This window comes from Dendropsophus ebraccatus, chromosome 12 (genome assembly GCF_027789765.1).
Source record: "Dendropsophus ebraccatus isolate aDenEbr1 chromosome 12, aDenEbr1.pat, whole genome shotgun sequence".
In the NCBI taxonomy this organism is placed as follows: Eukaryota; Metazoa; Chordata; class Amphibia; order Anura; family Hylidae; genus Dendropsophus; species Dendropsophus ebraccatus.
The window spans coordinates 92,627,125-92,645,505 of NC_091465.1; the positions used below are offsets into that span (position 1 = coordinate 92,627,125).

The window sequence follows — 18,381 nt, forward strand, 5'->3', positions numbered from 1 at the left end:
CAGGACCCTGCAGGTCCTAATACTGGTACATTGTCCTCCCCAGACCCTGCAGGTCCTAATACTGGTACATTGTCCTCCCCAGACCCTGCAGGTCCTAATACTGGTACATTGTCCTCCCCAGACCCTGCAGGTCCTAATACTGGTACATTGTCCTCCCCAGACACTGCAGGTCCTAATACTGGTACATTGTCCTCCCCAGACGCTGCAGGTCCTAATACTGGTACATTGTCCTCCCCAGACCCTGCAGGTCCTAATACTGGTACATTGTCCTCCCCAGACCCTGCAGGTCCTAATACTGGTACATTGTCCTCCCCAGATCCTGCAGGTCCTAATACTGGTACATTGTCCTCCCCAGACCCTCCAGGTCCTAATACTGGTACATTGTCCTCCCCAGACACTGCAGGTCCTAATACTGGTACATTGTCCTCCCCAGACCCTGCAGGTCCTAATACTGGTACATTGTCCTCCCCAGACCCTGCAGGTCCTAATACTGGTACATTGTCCTCCCCAGACACTGCAGGTCCTAATACTGGTACATTGTCCTCCCCAGACCCTGCAGGTCCTAATACTGGTACATTGTCCTCCCCAGACCCTGCAGGTCCTAATACTGGTACATTGTCCTCCCCAGACCCTTCAGGTCCTAATACTGGTACATTGTCCTCCCTAGATCCTGCAGGTCCTAATACTGGTACATTGTCCTCCCCAGACCCTGCAGGTCCTAATACTGGTACATTGTCCTCCCCAGACACTGCAGGTCCTAATACTGGTACATTGTCCTCCCCAGACCCTGCAGGTCCTAATACTGGTACATTGTCCTCCCCAGACCCTGCAGGTCCTAATACTGGTACATTGTCCTCCCCAGACACTGCAGGTCCTAATACTGGTACATTGTCCTCCCCAGACACTGCATGTCCTAATACTGGTACATTGTCCTCCCCAGACACTGCAGGTCCTAATACTGGTACATTGTCCTCCCCAGACCCTGCAGGTCCTAATACTGGTACATTGTCCTCCCCAGACCCTGCAGGTCCTAATACTGGTACATTGTCCTCCCCAGACCCTCCAGGTCCTAATACTGGTACATTGTCCTCCCCAGACCCTTCAGGTCCTAATACTGGTACATTATCCTCCCCAGACACTGCAGGTCCTAATACTGGTACATTGTCCTCCCCAGACCCTGCAGGTCCTAATACTGGTACATTGTCCTCCCCAGACACTGCAGGTCCTAATACTGGTACATTGTCCTCCCCTGACCCTTTAGGTCCTAATACTGGTACATTGTCCTCCCCAGATCCGGCAGGTCCTAATACTGGTACATTGTCCTCCCCAGACACTGCAGGTCCTAACACTGGTACATTGTCCTCCCCAGACCCTGCAGGTCCTAATACTGGTATATTGTCCTCCCCAGACCCTGCAGGTCCTAATACTGGTACATTGTCCTCCCCAGACCCTGCAGGTCCTAATACTGGTACATTGTCCTCCCCAGACCCTGCAGGTCCTAATACTGGTACATTGTCCTCCCCAGACACTGCAGGGCCACTTACAGCTGGATCAATCGTTGTCTTTTTATTGACATTTTCAGCACATAAAACTACAATTTTCTGTGCAAAACAATAGCTTTTTCTTGCAGCTGCCCTCTCATGAAGCAATATTTTTATGGCTGGAAATTCCATCGGTCAGCGCGATGTGAACATGGCCTTATAGGTGATTGTAGTTATGATTATAGGCTGATGACTGGGGTGGAGTCAGGCAGAAGGCTCCAGGCACGTTTATGTGGCTAATACTGCAGGTTTACTCGAATAAAACATGGCGGCCGTTACTGAGCTAGCTAAAAGCCACGTCCGTCTTGCATGGTTCAGCCTGCATACAGCCCTCCATTCTGGGTGACTCTATGATTATAACATGATTATTATAAGAAGATGACTAAAGCCTGGCCATGGCTCTTACCATCTGGCATAGTCGTGGGCTCTCCAGGAATCAATGCTGCAAAGTGAGTTTCCTCTCAGATCGTCAGATTTCTCTCTGTTAAAGTTGCCACAAGCTCCACAGAGGGACCCCGAGAACTTCTGGTGGACACTGAGGCTCAGGTCTCCCAGGGCGCTCATGGAGAACTCCAGCTCCTCTCCACTGGTTAGCAGAACACCTCCTTGTGTGAACTCTACGATCAACGCTCCAGACATGAAGGGAAGGCTCACTGCCCGGCCATTCAGCTGTAGTAATAAGGCTCAGTATTAGTGAGAGAACCAACAATAGCTGTAAGATATCCTCAAAGGCCAACTGCATCCAGCTACACGCTCTTCATGTAACTGACTCCCACACAATGTCTAAAGGTTTAATCATACATAACATTTACTTCACTTGAGGTCAAAGGTGTTATCGGGCAAAATGGCTATACTTGTGGACGTTGTCTCAGCAAACATCTTAAGACTAAAACGGGTGTATATGGTATGGACGAAGCTCTATTATAGGGAGCATCCGAGAGGAGGGGTCAGGACACCCTCCTTCCCTACACCACATGGAGAGATTTTCAGCCCCACCTGTCCTGATATATTGGTGATTGTTGGATTGGATCTATACGAGGATAGAATACTAGATTCCTACCTTCATTATATAACCTGAACTTTTCTTTATCAAGATCACTGAAATACATGTATAGGTGAAGATCATCTTACCCAGGCCAGTCCATCAGGACGTAGAGCAACCGAGAATTCTGGGAAATAGAGATGGACTGCAGAGATGGCAAATTTATCACCTGCCGCACAACTCTGAGCAATCACAACAATTCGGAACCAACTTTCAGCATCTTGGCACACAGAGACAAGGTCAAAAGTGTTGTCAGGGTCAACAGAGCCAGAAAGATGGTCAAATGAGGCCAAGCTGCCATTAGCACTCAGGGTGCAAGTGCCACGTCTGTCAAAGCAGCCTTGTTTTCCTTCCTGAAGACCACAGTACTCAGCATCCGAGCAGTTAAAGTGAGTGCACTCAACCGAGCCACCATTCTGACATGTGCATTGCTGGAGGCAGTCCGAGGCCACAAGAGAATCTCCAAGCTATAGAGGAAAAGAGGAAAATCAGCCATGTATTTCCAATCCTTTGCAAAATCCTGAAATTCAGATTGGGACCCCTATCATTTAAGAGTCCTAAGGACATGTTAGGATGGACTCGTTTACCCTTCGATCAGTCAGGAACATATTTTCAGGCTGAAGGCTTCATTTAAGTGTTTTTACTGATATAAAACCAACTACTGGTAATAGTTCTGGACTCATGTTTGGACTTCAGGTCAGTCTTTGGGATGGGTGACTTGTGTGGTTTCTTAGGGTGCATTCATTTTCACTAAAAGTAGTGACCCTGGCACCGGAATGTGCAACCCAAATTCCACTGTAAATACCCCATAATGGAGGACATCAACAGAGGCACCAACTTAAAGCCTCCACTGCTCCCACTTACACTATAGTATCTTCCATTGTGAAAGCATCCACAGTTTTCCATTGACACGCAACGACCTGCATCAAAAAGATATCCCTCGTCACACTGGCAACCCTCCGAGCATTGCCGAGTGCAAGAAGTAGATGCTGAGACCCCAGAACAGGAAAGATCACAAGTGTAAGGGCACAACTCATAATGGCTATTGTCTGGACACACGAAACCTACAAGACAAAGTGAGACAAGATGTAACCATACCGTACATACATGGGGGTCTTACTGGTCAGACTCATGAATAACTAAGAATAGGTGAGGTAGTAAAGAAGGAACTTACTGCAGAAATCGGATGACCTCCAGGACTTTATGTTGGCCCCAGCAGCCTGGCACGCTGTCACATAAGCCTGAAGGCTTTGACATAAGATCTCTGCTTGACCATCACTTGCACACATGTCAAACAAACATTGGTTAAAATAGTCGGTGACGTTGACATGCTCATAACAGTCAGAAAATGGTCCATCATCCTTCAGCAACAGCCCACAAGCCTTGTATCGGCTGAAGATTGCCGACCTCATGTCATCGCATCCCTCACAGTTATCTTTACATCTACAGTCTTCTCTGTCTCCATTTGTGCTCCAAGCTGCCCCAAAGTCTTCAGCACTAGCAGATAGCTGGCCAGATGGTAGACGTAGGTCATCATCAGAGTGACCATTGAAGTCGCCACAAAGGCCACATATAGCACTCTGATAGGTAGAGGGAAGAGTTATGTGAACAGAGTTTATGGTATCATAACGGACAACCACCTCCAAATCAGTCTGGAGGACCATACTGGAGCCTTCTTGACTGATTTTAACTTTACCATTATCCAGAACGAAAGGCAAAATGTGGATCTCCTCATTGACCTGTAAGATATATGCAGACTATATTAGTATACTATTCTAAAAGATGAGGAAGAGAGATGGGCTGAACATTCAGGGATTAGGGCAGTGCCTTGGGGGCAAATAACCAGATGGGGCGCACAGCCTCTCGCCTATCATTTCTAAATGGGCATTCCTTAAAACCTGCAAAATAAATACTAGTACTAAGTGCTAATGACATGTCGCTCCCTACTGCGTCTCCATAGCTCCCGTCTCCAGCGTAAGACCTAAAGTAATGTGCGTTTGTGGCACTTGTCTCATTCTGCCTATTTCACCACAGAATTAAACATTTACATTAGAGAAATGGCTGCAATGAACAGTGCTGCACGAGAAACACTGGAGGTATAAGGTGGAATAGACTGCTGTCATTCTCCACAGGTAATTAACATGATACAATAATAATATTACTAACTATAAGGTAATGGAGCCTATTTATTATACATCCTTATGCTGGAAGGGAGAGTTAGCAAAGGACATTAGTATATTGGAATGTGTTAGATCTAATGGCTTACCATCACCATCCATTGTGCCTCCCGATGAAGGATAACCTCATACCCATGCACATTCACTTTCAATGATCGTATCCCAACTATGTTTTCTTTTCCAAAGTTTCCACTCTCAGCAACTATTGAAAAGTTTCCAAGTTTTGAGTTTTCGCTGCAGACCTCAGTCAAGGTATAGGAACATGAACCTTGAAGGTTATAGCTAAGGCCATCAAATGTGGTGAAGAGACGGTTCCCTGCCGTCACACAAGTGCCAGTTGTCTTAGAATGACAACCAATGGCTCCATTGACCACTTTACATTCTTCATTGGGGGCACACGATACTGCCTGGCATTTGACCAATCCATTCTCTGTACACTGGCACTGCTCGCTGCACTGTTCATCCACATAAAACGTCTGGCCTCTCTGATAGTAGGTATCATTGTAGTCACAGCCACATTCAGAGAAGGAGACACATGTGTCTCCACTGAGCACAAAGCCACTGTCACAATAGCATCCCTCCGTGCAGCTCTTCTCACAGTCCGAGGCAGAGTTGGAACATGTGGCATGACAGCCGGGTCCACAGAGCTCGTAATGGCTATTCGGAGGGCAGATTGGCTCTAAAAGGAGAAGAAGAAGAGAGTCTTTGGCCTAGATTTACTAGACACATTATTTGTAGACACAGAAATTTATGGCGGACAGTCTACAGATGTGCTGGATTTATCACAGTGATATCACAGGCTAATTGATAATATTGGCATATCTGAAGACTGTCTAATCAAGTCAATTTTAGAACAACTATTGGGGGACTTACTTTAAACCAAAATTTTGCAACCAAAATGTTGGCACACTTTTGGCACCTTTGTAGGTCAATCTGAAGTAACGCTCTTTGACCAAAGCCCCTTCGGATCCAGCAGAAGTAGTGCACATTAGCAGCAGTAAATCTTGGCCTTAGTTCTCATAGTTCTCAGGATACTTGTATCCTAAGATTTCATGGTAGGTAGTAGTGCCTCTCACTTCAGACTGTATTTTTTATAGGTGCATCACAATGTATGACCATAGTCATGAGGTTTTTGATTTCTTTAATTTGGGGTTCCTGATGTTCATAGATTAGCTACATGCCTAAATAAAATCTTACTCTGAATAGTCGATGTCCACTGGTTGCATTGTCTACCTATCATTGTACCTCAATTACATTCAGAACAAATGATTATGTCTGACTGCAGAACACATAGGGTGTATTAGGTTATGTCTAGATAACTATCTTCTCAACCTGTGGTATGTGTATGGGGCCCTCTGACTGCACCACAGTGTATGACCTTCTCGCGTTTGTGGTCCTTGACACTAAAGAAGCTACATGCCCAAAAAGACGAGAGCATCCGATGAAACCCTGGTCAGTGATCACTATGGGATTTGCAGCTCACCTTCACATTGGCAAGTTATTATTGTAACTCAAGAAAGTTTACTTACCACAGATTGTATTTTTTCTCCAGTCTTCTATAGTTACTCCTTTGCCTTGACAATCAGACACATATCTGCTAATGGCTGCACATACAACTGAATATTGGCCTCCAGATTGACAGCTATCATACACGCAGTCAGTGAAATGTGATGTAGAGTCGATGACCTCATAACATTGACTGAAAGGTCCGTCCGGCTTCTTGATAAGGCCACAATACTTCTTTTCTGAGTATTTCAGTGAATCCTCCTTAGTGCAGTCTTCGCACTTTCCTACACACCCGCTTTCACACTCTGTTGCTTCCCCAACTCTATAGTTTTCAATAAACTTTATGAAATCTTCCTCTGTGCCATTCAGGGGCAAGTCATCACTAGGATCCTGGTTGAAGTTTCCGCACAGACCACAGAGGGCTTCCGCATATGTGTTGGGCACCATGATTCGGCCATAATTGTCCCAGTTGTAGTTGATGGTTACCTCAAAGTCCGTCCTGATAAAAGCGTGCTCTCCTTTCATGAAGGCTTTGATTCTGTTGGATTCCAGGGACAAAGGTAACAATTTGGCGACTCCATTAACCTGGAACATACATTTTTAAACAATTTTAATGTTTTTATGTGTAGTTTATGGGAAAGACATGGTGAGGTACAATGTGCAGATTCTAGCTTTAGATTTCAGATAAATTGTCCTTGTGTAGGTATCTAGCCATCTTTGTTGCCTTCAGGGATACAGCTGTGAGAGTGCAGTGGTAGCTCTCAAACTGGACAATTGTTCCTAAGGTAAACACCTGTAGGGATACAGAAGTCGCTGTCATACCTGGGCAGGACACAGCTATGGCGGTGCAGAGATGTATGACCAGGCACGTATGGTAATATTATTGTGTTACATGGCCTATGATAAGAGGTTGCTGGACACATTTTACATCAGGCTCCAGGACCTCAAGTTACAATATGCCTCTGACTGCCTCTACTACAATATAACGTCCACCATTACTCTTTTATATATGCCCTAGTCATCAAGGTAGTGTTATACCCTGGAGATCAAAGGTCTCATACATTTTAATTTCCTTTCATTGCAACCAGATACAAGTATAAATCACAACATATACCAGTAATCTACTCACCAGAACTCTATGTGGATAGTCTCTGGTCAGTGTTATGGTTTTGTTGTATACTTCTAAGGTCATTGACTTTGTGTAGGAGACGGTTTTGCTGCCCCTTCTCTCATTTTGAACTTTGACTTGGAAAGGGGTGAGGTTAGGATCCATAGAAGGACACAATCCAGTCAGCTGATAGGTACATGTCCCCATGAAGTCATACCTCCTTCCGTCAAATGTTGTATAATGAGGATCTCCCGTGCTGACACATGTGTAGTAGCTTACTGGATAACAGTCTCGGACCCCACCTCTCAGCATACATCTTTCCGTGTCTTGGCATGTTTGATCTGCACACACCACCATTCCTAGAACGGGGTTACATTTACAGCGAACTCTGCACTTATCATCAGACCAGAACTCTTGGTTGGGCTTGTAATAAAGATTCTGGTGGACGCAACCACACGTTGTGACATCAGTACATTGACCAGCACTAAAAACATATCCTTCATCGCATTGGCATGTCTCTCGGCATGGTTCTGTGCATCGATGTGGGAAGGTTTTGTCGAGGCATGTGGCCTGGCAAGCAGTACCGCAGAATTCATAGTGACTGTTCTCCGGGCAATCCATATCTAGCAGAGAAGAAAAAATATTCATTTGAAATAACAATGATGTTACAATAATAATTTTGTCCACAAAAGTACTAAAAAGTGTACAAAATATAAAATTTGAGCTTACTGCATCCTGTAATGTTTCTCCAGTTTGGGATAAGCACTCCCTGTTTCCTACACTCTGAAACATACGCTTCAAAAGCCTGACACAGGCCAAGCCCTTCATGGCTACAAACATCTTTGACACAGTTGTTGAGGAATATATCGGTACTGACAGCATCACGGCAATCCTTGAAAGGTCCATCGTCAACCTCCAGAAGACCACAGTACTCTTCTCCTTCGTAGAGGGTCTTCATTGTTTCATTGCATTCAGAACAGCTTCCTTGACAAATGTCCCAGCAGAAATCGTTGTCCTCAGAGACTTTCCATGACTGTGCCCACTTGGTTATCACGGCCATTTGCTTGTTGTCAGGAGATACTTTGTCATCTCGAGGGTTACCATTGAAGTTTCCGCAGAGACCTCCAGTGGTGGCATAATAGCTACTTGGGATGGTGATTTCCACATGCTGGTTGTAATCATATTCAACTGTTAGACCAAAGATCGTTTTCAGGACTGCGGATGATCCACTTTGAGTGACAGTGAATTTCTCTTTAATGAGAGGAAGATTTTGAATTTCATTGTTTATCTAGAAAAAAAAACACCAAAAATAAAGATGTAATAAATCACAGAATATAGAAGAAACAGATCTCAACATTTCACCAACATTCCTTCATTTTTATTCCTGAAATGGATCATTTTCTATCTTCTTTCTATCAGCTCTTATCACTGAAGGAGGCTGCATCTAGGTATACATTAAATGTTCATTAATAGCTTTCAATGTTATGCATGGAGGCACCATATCAGCCATAGTGCATGCAGCTTTAATGAAACACAGAGGGGTCTCAAGTGGTACACCCCCCTCTGATATCCACATGGTCTAGTCAGCATATAGTGAGAGGGCATCCTCCCTAGGCTATCCCTTCAATGCCTCCTTTTGCATACTACATCTCCTTTTGGCAGGGAATTGTCACACAGCAGCTAGAACTTTACAGCAAGCATAACTGGTCTTTGTAGTAGCCGCGCAGGCATGGATAGGAGTGAGGGGCACTTACTCGCACTTGTCCGGGCTCATCTTTCACAAAAGAAATGTTGAAGTTGTATACAAGGATATTGATCAGTCTGACAGAGGAGGATGTTGGACTTCCCCGATTGTCATTCTTTTCCTCAATATGGAAAGACTCCAAGGTTGTATCAGATCCAACATATGTGGCCAGGATATATGCACAAGTGCCGTGGAAGTCAAAGTTGTAACCATCAAAGGTTGTAAAGTGCGGATCTCCCCAGATAGTACAAGAGCTTGTATAGTCCGGAACACAAACTGCAATGTTGCCATCGTTGATCTCACAATGCTCTTTGTTTCTGCATGATACTGACTTGCAAGGATCTAGGAAAATGAAAATAAGAAAATGTCTCTAACACGCAGTAACTCATCCTTCTATAGCAGGTGGGGGTATTTCCCGATGTTACCATACACAACTTTACTTAGAGAAAATCATGTAGGGATAGATATAATATGTCTTTCCAGTGTTGTTACCAAACATTGCCTGACCTTTATTAATACATTGGACTTTTCCATCTAGGATTGTACAGACTTCATCAGAAGCACAGCCGTATGGCTCACAAACCATCACATGTCGAGATGTACAAGTACAGGACTGGCTGCAGTCTTCTGAGATGATGGTTTGATTGACCTGCAGAAAAGCAAAAACAACATTCAAATCTTAAACTATTTCAACAAGGTAGAAAGTTACAGAAAAATAAAGGCAAGAGAGGAGGAAGAAATGGATAAAGAAGGAGAGAGGTTACAGGTGAATGGGGCAGAATAAAGATGAAAGAAGGAGAATAAGAGGAGAGACATGATGCATGGAAGCTAGATGTAGCCATTAGTATAACGACATCAGAGCAACCATGTTATCACCATGTCATCAGAGAGTTGCCGAGTCTCTGTCATCTCTTCACCTGGTAAAATGTTGAGTTTAAGATGCATCGGTCACACAAGTCTGGGGTCACACAGCGCCCATTCTGGAAGAAATACCCTTGGTCGCACTGGCAGCCCTCGGAGCAGGTTGTTGGACAGCTGGTTATGTCAAAGAGGGAAGAGCAGCTGGTGGAACAAACCTCAGCGCAGAGCTCATAATGACTGTTCTGGGAGCAGCTGTATGCTGGAAACATCAGAGCGGATGGGAGTTACACAGTGGACAGCCATACTTATTTCACTTTATTATCAACAACATTCTGGATTATTGGAAGCATAACACACATATTCTTAGATTCCCTCTTTTCACAGAAGTCCTGAATGGAACTGCTGGGCCATGGATATGCTTGGTATCCTCTCCTGAATGTAGCTTACTATAGGGGTGAGGTAGGGTTCACTGCCTTAAAGGTGTAATTGGGGGCCCAAAAAAATAACCAGCCACCATAATCAGGCCCTGTCTATGTGCAAAACTGTAGATCACCACTGATGTTCCACTAGTTTAGCATTATATTTGCATCTGATGTTACATACTCCTCTACATTCAAGTGTGATTAAAGCTGCATGGATGCATCTTGTTTAAGGGGGGGGGGGGGGATACTTTGTAATGACAGATCCAAATAGATTGGACAATAATTGCTGAGTAGGATTTTTAGAAACAGTATTGTCTTATACTGAACGGTATAGGACATGGCTAGTGAGGGACAACAAAGTGGAGATCTGGCGTTATTGTATGAAGTTAGAAAACTCTGTCTTCACATGTGGTGAATGTATGAATCCAGTACTTACAACAAAAGCTTTGTGTCCTCCATGACTTTATAGCTATACCCGCATCCTGACAAAGCTTTGCATAGCCTTGAAGAATCGTACAAAGTTCTCCAGTTTTCATACAAAGTGTATTAACACAGCTTGTCAGGTAGACTTTAGGGTCAATGGTGTCATGGCACGGTGAGAATGGACCACTTGGAGAAGTCAGAATTCCACAGAAATTTTCCCCACTAAGCATTTTCCGTAATGATTGGGGACAGTCGGGACATGTTTGGTTAACTCCTGTGCAGATTTCATTTGTAAGACAATATTCTTCTGGTTCTTTCCAAGAATCAGCGAATGATGCAGCATCATCACCATATGGACTAAGGTCATCTTTATTGTTGTCATTGTAGTTTCCACACAGACCACAAGTCTGGTTGTGATAGGTCGCGGGAATAGTTACATGAACTGCGTTGTCTAAAGTGATGATTAAGCCAAAGTTGGTTTTAAGGACGAGTCCGCCACCCTGATAATCAGCCCTGAGCAGACCGGCCTCCACCTCGAATGGGACATTGCGAAGAATATCATTTACCTGGTTAAAGACATGAAGTCATCACTTATTATTGCCAGAAGGGTTTATCATTCACAATATCTGATGTCCACCCAAACCTCTGCCACTGGCCCACAATGATCTTGGACAACCTCGCTGAGACAACCACACACGATTGCAGTAAAGTGGTCTTCTAGAGAGTTGGTCCTCCCAAATGATAGGGCAAAAAAGGTGTTTTAGATCAATGATGGGTGTCTTGTAGAGTTGGACTTCTGGGGAGCTGTCACTATATATTGGGGTACGTTCACTAATAAGATGGATAACAACCATCAGAGGGATCAATGACAAACAATGAGTGTTTGGAGAGTGAAATGATTTATAATGGTATGTTATATGTAACTCCACATAACCTGGAAGTGTACCAAGTACTGTAATTATATGACAGCCGAATTCCCATCAACAACCACGTCCTGCCTCATTGACCTGTATAGATGATACATGGATGTAAATCGGCTAATGATAGGACCATGGTATAATGTGGATGTGGACCTGTTGTTTGCAGGCTCCTTGCCTTCAATGGTTCATTGTTATGGTGGCTTTGCTTGCCTGAGCTTCTCTTTGTGAAGTCTATAGGACTCATTGAGCCAGGCCCTGCTTGCAGTGGCAGGAAATCATGCACCATGAGCCTCTCCAGAACCCATCCTTCCTATAGGTGTGAGTCCAGGATTTCCGGATATGCCATAAATGCATATAATGGGGGTACCCCTGTAAGAGTTATAAGTAGGCCATATATTATACAATATTCAACAACAATGATCTTACCAGGATTGTGTTTTCAGTTCCTTGTAAAAGAGTAACATTATAATTGTAGACTTCAAGCATGACTTTCTTGCTGGTGGTCACTGAGCCTTCTATGTTCCTGATTCGGAGGACATAGGGAGTCAATGTCGACCCTTCGGTCAGGCAGGTCTCCGTCAATATGTAAGAGCAGTTTCCATTGAAATCATATCCGAAATTATCAAATGTATTAAAGGTTGTTCTCCCAATGGCGGAGCAGACGGCATTTCCCACAGGATTGCAACTTTGCACACCCTTGACAATGCTACATGCTTCATAGGGACCACAGGAGGTGGACTCGCAGGTGACAGTCCCTCCACTGTTGCAGGTACATCTCTTCTCACAAGTGTTTTCTGGATAGAAGATGTCCCCAGACTTGTAATATTGAGAGTTATAGACACATCCACACTGAGACAAGGGCACACACTCTGTACCACTGAGAACATAGCCCTCCTGACATGCACAGCCTTCTCTGCAGGTGGCATCACATTTTGTAGACAGTGACAAGGAGAGGCAGGTGGAAGGACAGCCGCTGACACACACATTGTATCTGCTGTTCAAGGGGCAGGACATCGCTGCAAATTAAACACAATAAAGACTTGTATTAAATTATATATTTTTTTGTTTATTGTGAAAATGTAAATAATTCTTCAAAATACAAAACTGCATGATGTATTTTCCACTAAGGTTAAACCTTCATGTACACAGAAGAGCTTTATGAATTAAGGCGTAGATGTTATTTTAGGTAGCTGTTATGACTAGTCACCCAGAGAGTAGAAAAAGACAAGGACAGTGGACCCTAAGCTGAACTCCACCCACTGTCCCTACCTACTTGCCGCAATCTGCCCTAAACGGCAGTGAGCAACTGGGCAACAGTCCCTGGCCTCTATAGATGAAACAAATAGCGCAGGAAAGACATACTAACACAATAAAGAGAAACTGACTGTCTGGATCACTATAAACAGGCAGTGCAGTACAGAAACAGAATATAAAAAGCAAGGTAAAAAGCTATAGGCAAGGTCAGAGTGGTGCGGTAATAGCAAAAAACACAGACGCCGGAGAGGCAAAGCTCAATAACTGTCAAGAAGGGTTCAAGCCGGCACACAATGTATAGTGGTCAGAGACCCGGTCCAAAAGCTGATTGGACTGGCCCCTCTGATCCCAGAAGACCGAGGGCTGAAGGGCAGGAAGACCCATCAGGCACTCTCACCAGATTGCGGCACAGCTGCGAGTAGTGCTGCTCCATTGCCTGTACTGTGGGGTACCAGGGATGCCGTTGGGTCTCCTTGACCTCACACGGCATGGTCTGATGGGGTGGGGACAGGCTGCCGGGGCATCCTGCAGGTCCGGGCGGTACTCCAGGTCAGGTAAGTTGGTAACAGCAGATCTTTAGGATGCAATGTCCTGTGTGTACCTGAGGAGCAGCACTATTTCCACCCATTATGTAAATTGTCCATAGACCTGTATTGGCAGCTGGTAAGCTAATTTCTCAAGAGTTGCAGGTTTGTCTTGTAAACACTGGAAGTAACTGAGCTGATTTCAGAGTGATAGACAAATTATTGTGTGGATGTGAAAAAAGGAAAGGAAGTATTTTTGTCCGACAACATATCATACAAAGTTTTGTGTATTCGCTTGACCAATTAATCTATGCAAAGTTTAATGAAATTACAGTGCCTGAAATCTAAGTGTATATGGGGGTCATGTGACATCACAGAGGAACTGCAACACGCGGCTAGCCCATAACATAACACCATTTGCCCACTTGGGTGCCACAAATATATTAGGTTGTTTTTGCTATTGATTCATTGGGAAATGCAGCTATTGCATTGAATATACTTACGACAGACAGCATCCGATCTCCAGTCATAGATGACAGCTTCAGCATCCTGACATGCGGCAGCATAGCCGGTCAGCAGTTTACAGATGAGGTCTTGCCTTTTGCCGTATGCGCACATGTCGTAGACACAATCCTGAAAGTAAGTTTGAGGATCGACCACAGAATGACAATTTCTAAAAGGACCCTTGGTGTCAAGTACCATGCCGCACTCCTTCAACTTCTTTCCCTGTTCTTTCTCTAGTTTTTTAATATCTGTGCAGTTTCCTCCCTTGACAATTTTGCATTGGTCAGCATTCTGACCTTCTCTCCAGCTGTGACCAAATAAAGGAACATCAGGCTGAAAGTTACCATCACGATCGATCAGGTCATCTTTAGGATTATAATTAAAGTTTCCACAGAGACCGCACACGGATCCAGAGTATGTTGAGGGGAGAGTCACAATGACTCGGGCATCCCAGTCAAATGCCACACGGATTCCAATGTTGGTCTCAACAATGCATTGTCTCCCAGACTGGAAGATGTCGATATTACCAAGTTTAGACCGCAAAGCTACCGGAATGTTGGACTTTATTCCATCCACCTAAAAGGAAGACCAGCATGTTTTTATTCATGTAAACTATGTAAAATCGTAGGAACTATGTAGAATCATGGTAAAAATAAGCTTCTCCCAGAGGGCAGGTTAGGCATCTCAAGACAAAAATAAGATGGAATGTATTCCACACAAAGACAAAATCTCACAGATATCCCAGACAAGGAATATTTACATTTTTGGAATTGTTACGAAGGAAAAATCTGTAGGTCAGTAATCTAGCCATATGACCATGACCCCCCCAAGTACAAACTTACCAAAACGGTTTCTGGGAATTGTCTGCGGACTTGGACTTCTTTTTCAAATATCTTTAAGGTAACAGCGGTGGTATAGGAGACAAAAAGACTTCCTCGATAGTCATTGAGCACAATGACCTGAAAGTCAGGTAATTCCTCTCTCTTCTTACAAAGCCCTGACAGCAGGTACTGGCAATCTCCCTGGAAGTCGTAATGATAGTAATCGAAGGTGAAATAGTGAGGGTCTCCTGTAGCCGTGCAGTTTTTGTATGTAGTTGGATAACAGTCTGTAATTCCATCAATATTCTTACAAGTTTCTCCTTGTCTGCATGTAGTATTCTTGCATTCAACTTGAAGATTATCCGGATTGCAAAAACATTTTATCTTACAGGCATCATCATCCCAAATAGAATCACCCGGACTGATGGAACGATCATTGTAGAAGCAGCCACAGTTTTGTTTTGGTTGACATGTTCCTTCAATCAGCACAAATCCTGCCTCACACTCACAGACTTCAATATTCGGTTCAGTGCATGTGGATGGAGCGTCCGGATCCCGACATGTAGCTGGGCAGGCACTTCCACTAGAGTTATAGGTGCTGTTACCAGGACAATCCATGGCTGGAGAAAAATTACAAAACGGATAATAATGTGATCGCTAATAATATCAATTGGAAAGAAGTAAATTAAGCAATCAGATGTTTTCTAGAAAAAAAAAATCTAACGAATTAACCAGTTAAACCTAGAATCTCCAGAAAGCTGGTGATGGCCACAGATGCCGATCAGACTTTCCAATCGTCAGACTTGTAGACTCTCGGGCCATGTATGGCAACTATGTAGCCGTAGTGGCTCTCTGACTACACTAGCTTTACTTAGGGTCCTATTCCACGGGCCGAGCAGGGCCCGATCAACGATGTACACGAGCGCCGATCTGCTACATCGGCGCTTATTTACTGGACCTAGTCCACGGCCAACAATCCTTTAGTGAGGGCTGCAGGGACATCGTTACCGATGTCCTTGCAGCCCTTGTTTCATACTTTACCTGACCAGGCTGCAGGTCTTCTCCTTCTCCCGGTCCCGCGCGGCAGCAGCTTCGGAGCGCCCTGTCTGAACTGACAGACCGCTCAGCCAATCACTTGCTGCAACGGTCCCGGCCAGTGATTGGCTGAGCGGTCTGTCAGTTCAGACAGGGCGCTCCGAAGCTGTGACTGGGAGAAGGAAAAGACTTGCAGCCTTGACAGGTAAAGTATACTGTTTTTAAATCGTCACACGCTCGCTGCGCACCGCTATTCCACATAGCAATGCGCGGGTGGCGACCTATAATTTTAGGTTTGAACCTAAATTCTCTCTATTCCACGGAGCGATAATCGGTCAAATTGGGCCGATTCGGCTGATTATCAATCCGTGGCATAAGCCCCTTACACTTGTGTTGTGGGGGTTACTTGGGTCTCCTCTAAAACCAGTGGGCCTTGACATCTGCCTAGATTTTCCAATAGAAAAATGCACCAAATGGATCAACTGAGGGCAAGTTTTTGGATTAATAAAGGCAAAAAGGACAGCCACTAACTTTACCACACAGAAACAGGGGTGTCTAGTTGAGCCAATGGTTATTACTTCCAAAGTGATTGCCAGTCCTTAGGCTGTGTCCACACATGTGGTGGTTTTATTGCTGTACTGTTGAGGTACTGCAGCATTTTTACTGGAAAGATGATGCAGCACTGTGACAGTACTACAAAGAAACAGCAACACGTGAACACAGCCTTACAAAATGAGATAATTCAGTTATATACATCTAAGTACCTTTCGTTTTGTTTATCTATATGAAGAAGATCTTGAGGTTCTACTTACGGCAATTGGTAACATTTCTCCAGTCATCAACCCTTATGCCTTCCCTGGCACATGCGTCACTGTAGGCCTTTAACGTCTGGCACAGGATCTGATTGTAACCATCATTGAGGCACATATCATATGCACAATTGTCTCTATATATAGCGGGAAGGATCTTTCCATGGCAAGCTTTAAAGGGTCCATTACTCTGGGTGAGAATGCCACAATACTGATTGCTTCCATAGAGTCTTTTGTTGTCATCGGTGCAGGTTACACAATCTCCATTGCAGTCATCATGGCAATTTTCATCGCTAGTCTCATTAACCTTCCACAGTTTGCCATAAGCTATTGGGGTTAAGGCCGTTCCATTACTGCTAAGGTCGTCATTTGGTTTATCATTGTAGTTTCCACATAGACCACAAACAGAGCTATAATAACTGCTGGGAACTGTAATTTTCAGGAGGATATTCCAGTCGTAAATGAGCTTGAGCTTAAAGTCTGTCTGAAGAATTAAGGACGTTCCACTTTGCAATATTGTCAATTTATTGTTATTGAGGTAAATGGGAAGCTGAACAATCTGATTATTTACCTATTAAACAAAGAAATCAGAGATACTAAAATGAAAGGAACTGAGGGGACAATCAAGCTGGAGTCGACAAAGGGCCTATGAGAGGTTTACCCTGGGGTCTAGACCCCCCACCGTCACTGATGGATAAGCAAAGGTAGCCACAAATGTGTGTGATCCTCTTTCTATAGCTGACAAAACACATAGGGGGACATTTATTATTTTACGCCGCACTTATAAATGTCCCCGCATCTCCGGCGCTACAGAGATTTATGTAGATTAGAATATCAACCAGCAGTTAGGTTGTTTTTCCATCCTATAAAGTCATTACATACAGAGAGAACTTTTTAAAGCGTTTATTTCTGGTAAAGTTGATGATTATGGATTACAGCCAAAAAAAAACCCAAATGTCAGTATTTTTTAGAAAACTAGAATAATTACCCAAAACTCCCACAGTGGCTTCCTAAGTGTTATAAAAGATCCCTAAGTCTGGTTCAGTATGCAACACAATTATGGGGAAGACTGCTGAGAGATGTCCAGAAGGCCGTCATTCACACACTCCATAAGGAGGGGAAGCCACAAAAGTTCATTGCTAAAGAAGCTGGCTGTTCTCAGGGTGCTGCATCAAAGCAGATTAATGAAAAGTTGAGTGGAAGGAAAAAGTGTGGTAGAAAAAGGTGCAGAACCAACCGGGAGAACCGCAGTCTTATAGGATTGTAACGAAAATGTCATTCAAAAATTTGGGAGAGACTCACAAAGAGTGGCCTGCTGCTGGAGTCAGTGCTTCAAAAGCCACAAGCACATACAGACGTCTGAAGGACATGGGCTACAAGTGTTGCATCCCATGTGTCACTCCTGACCAATAAACAAGGCCAGAAGCCTTTTATCTGGGCCAAGGAGAAGAAGAACTGGACTGCTGATCAGTGGTCCAAGGGGATATCTCAGATTGCATTTCATTTGGAAATCTCGGTCACAGAGTCTGGAGGAAGAGTGGAGAAGCCCAATCCAAGCTGTTGGAGGAAGAGTAGAGAGGCCCAATCCAAGCTGCTGGAGGAAGAGTGGAGAGGCCCAATCCAAGCTGCCGGAGGAAGAGAGGAGGGGCCCAATCCAAGCTGCTGGAGGAAGAGTGGAGAGGCCCAATCC

General features: G+C 44.3%; 1 protein-coding gene across 1 annotated transcript; it reads right to left on the reverse strand.

The window, feature by feature from the left end:
* Positions 1-1,943: 1,943 nt before the first annotated feature.
* On the reverse strand, positions 1,944-12,758 carry LOC138768860 (IgGFc-binding protein-like). The gene is made up of 13 exons (XM_069946827.1): positions 12,171-12,758; positions 10,838-11,390; positions 10,036-10,238; positions 9,626-9,767; positions 9,129-9,460; positions 8,104-8,662; positions 7,396-7,997; positions 6,290-6,851; positions 4,850-5,439; positions 3,758-4,322; positions 3,448-3,647; positions 2,673-3,050; positions 1,944-2,210 (listed from the first exon to the last, which is right to left on the reverse strand). Exons 1-13 carry the CDS (start codon positions 12,756-12,758, stop codon positions 1,944-1,946), a joined length of 5,541 nt encoding a protein of 1,846 aa, XP_069802928.1.
* Positions 12,759-18,381: the final 5,623 nt, after the last annotated feature.

Coding starts and splice junctions, on each gene's coding strand:
- LOC138768860 (XM_069946827.1), bottom strand. CDS start 12,758: ATGTCCTGCCCCTTGAACAGCAGATACAATGTGTGTGTCAGCGGCTGT. Junction 6,852..7,395: donor ACTATCCACATAGAGTTCTG/GTGAGTAGATTA, acceptor TGTATGTTCCAG/GTTAATGGAGTCGCCAAATT. Junction 3,648..3,757: donor GAGGTCATCCGATTTCTGCA/GTAAGTTCCTTC, acceptor TTTGTCTTGTAG/GTTTCGTGTGTCCAGACAAT.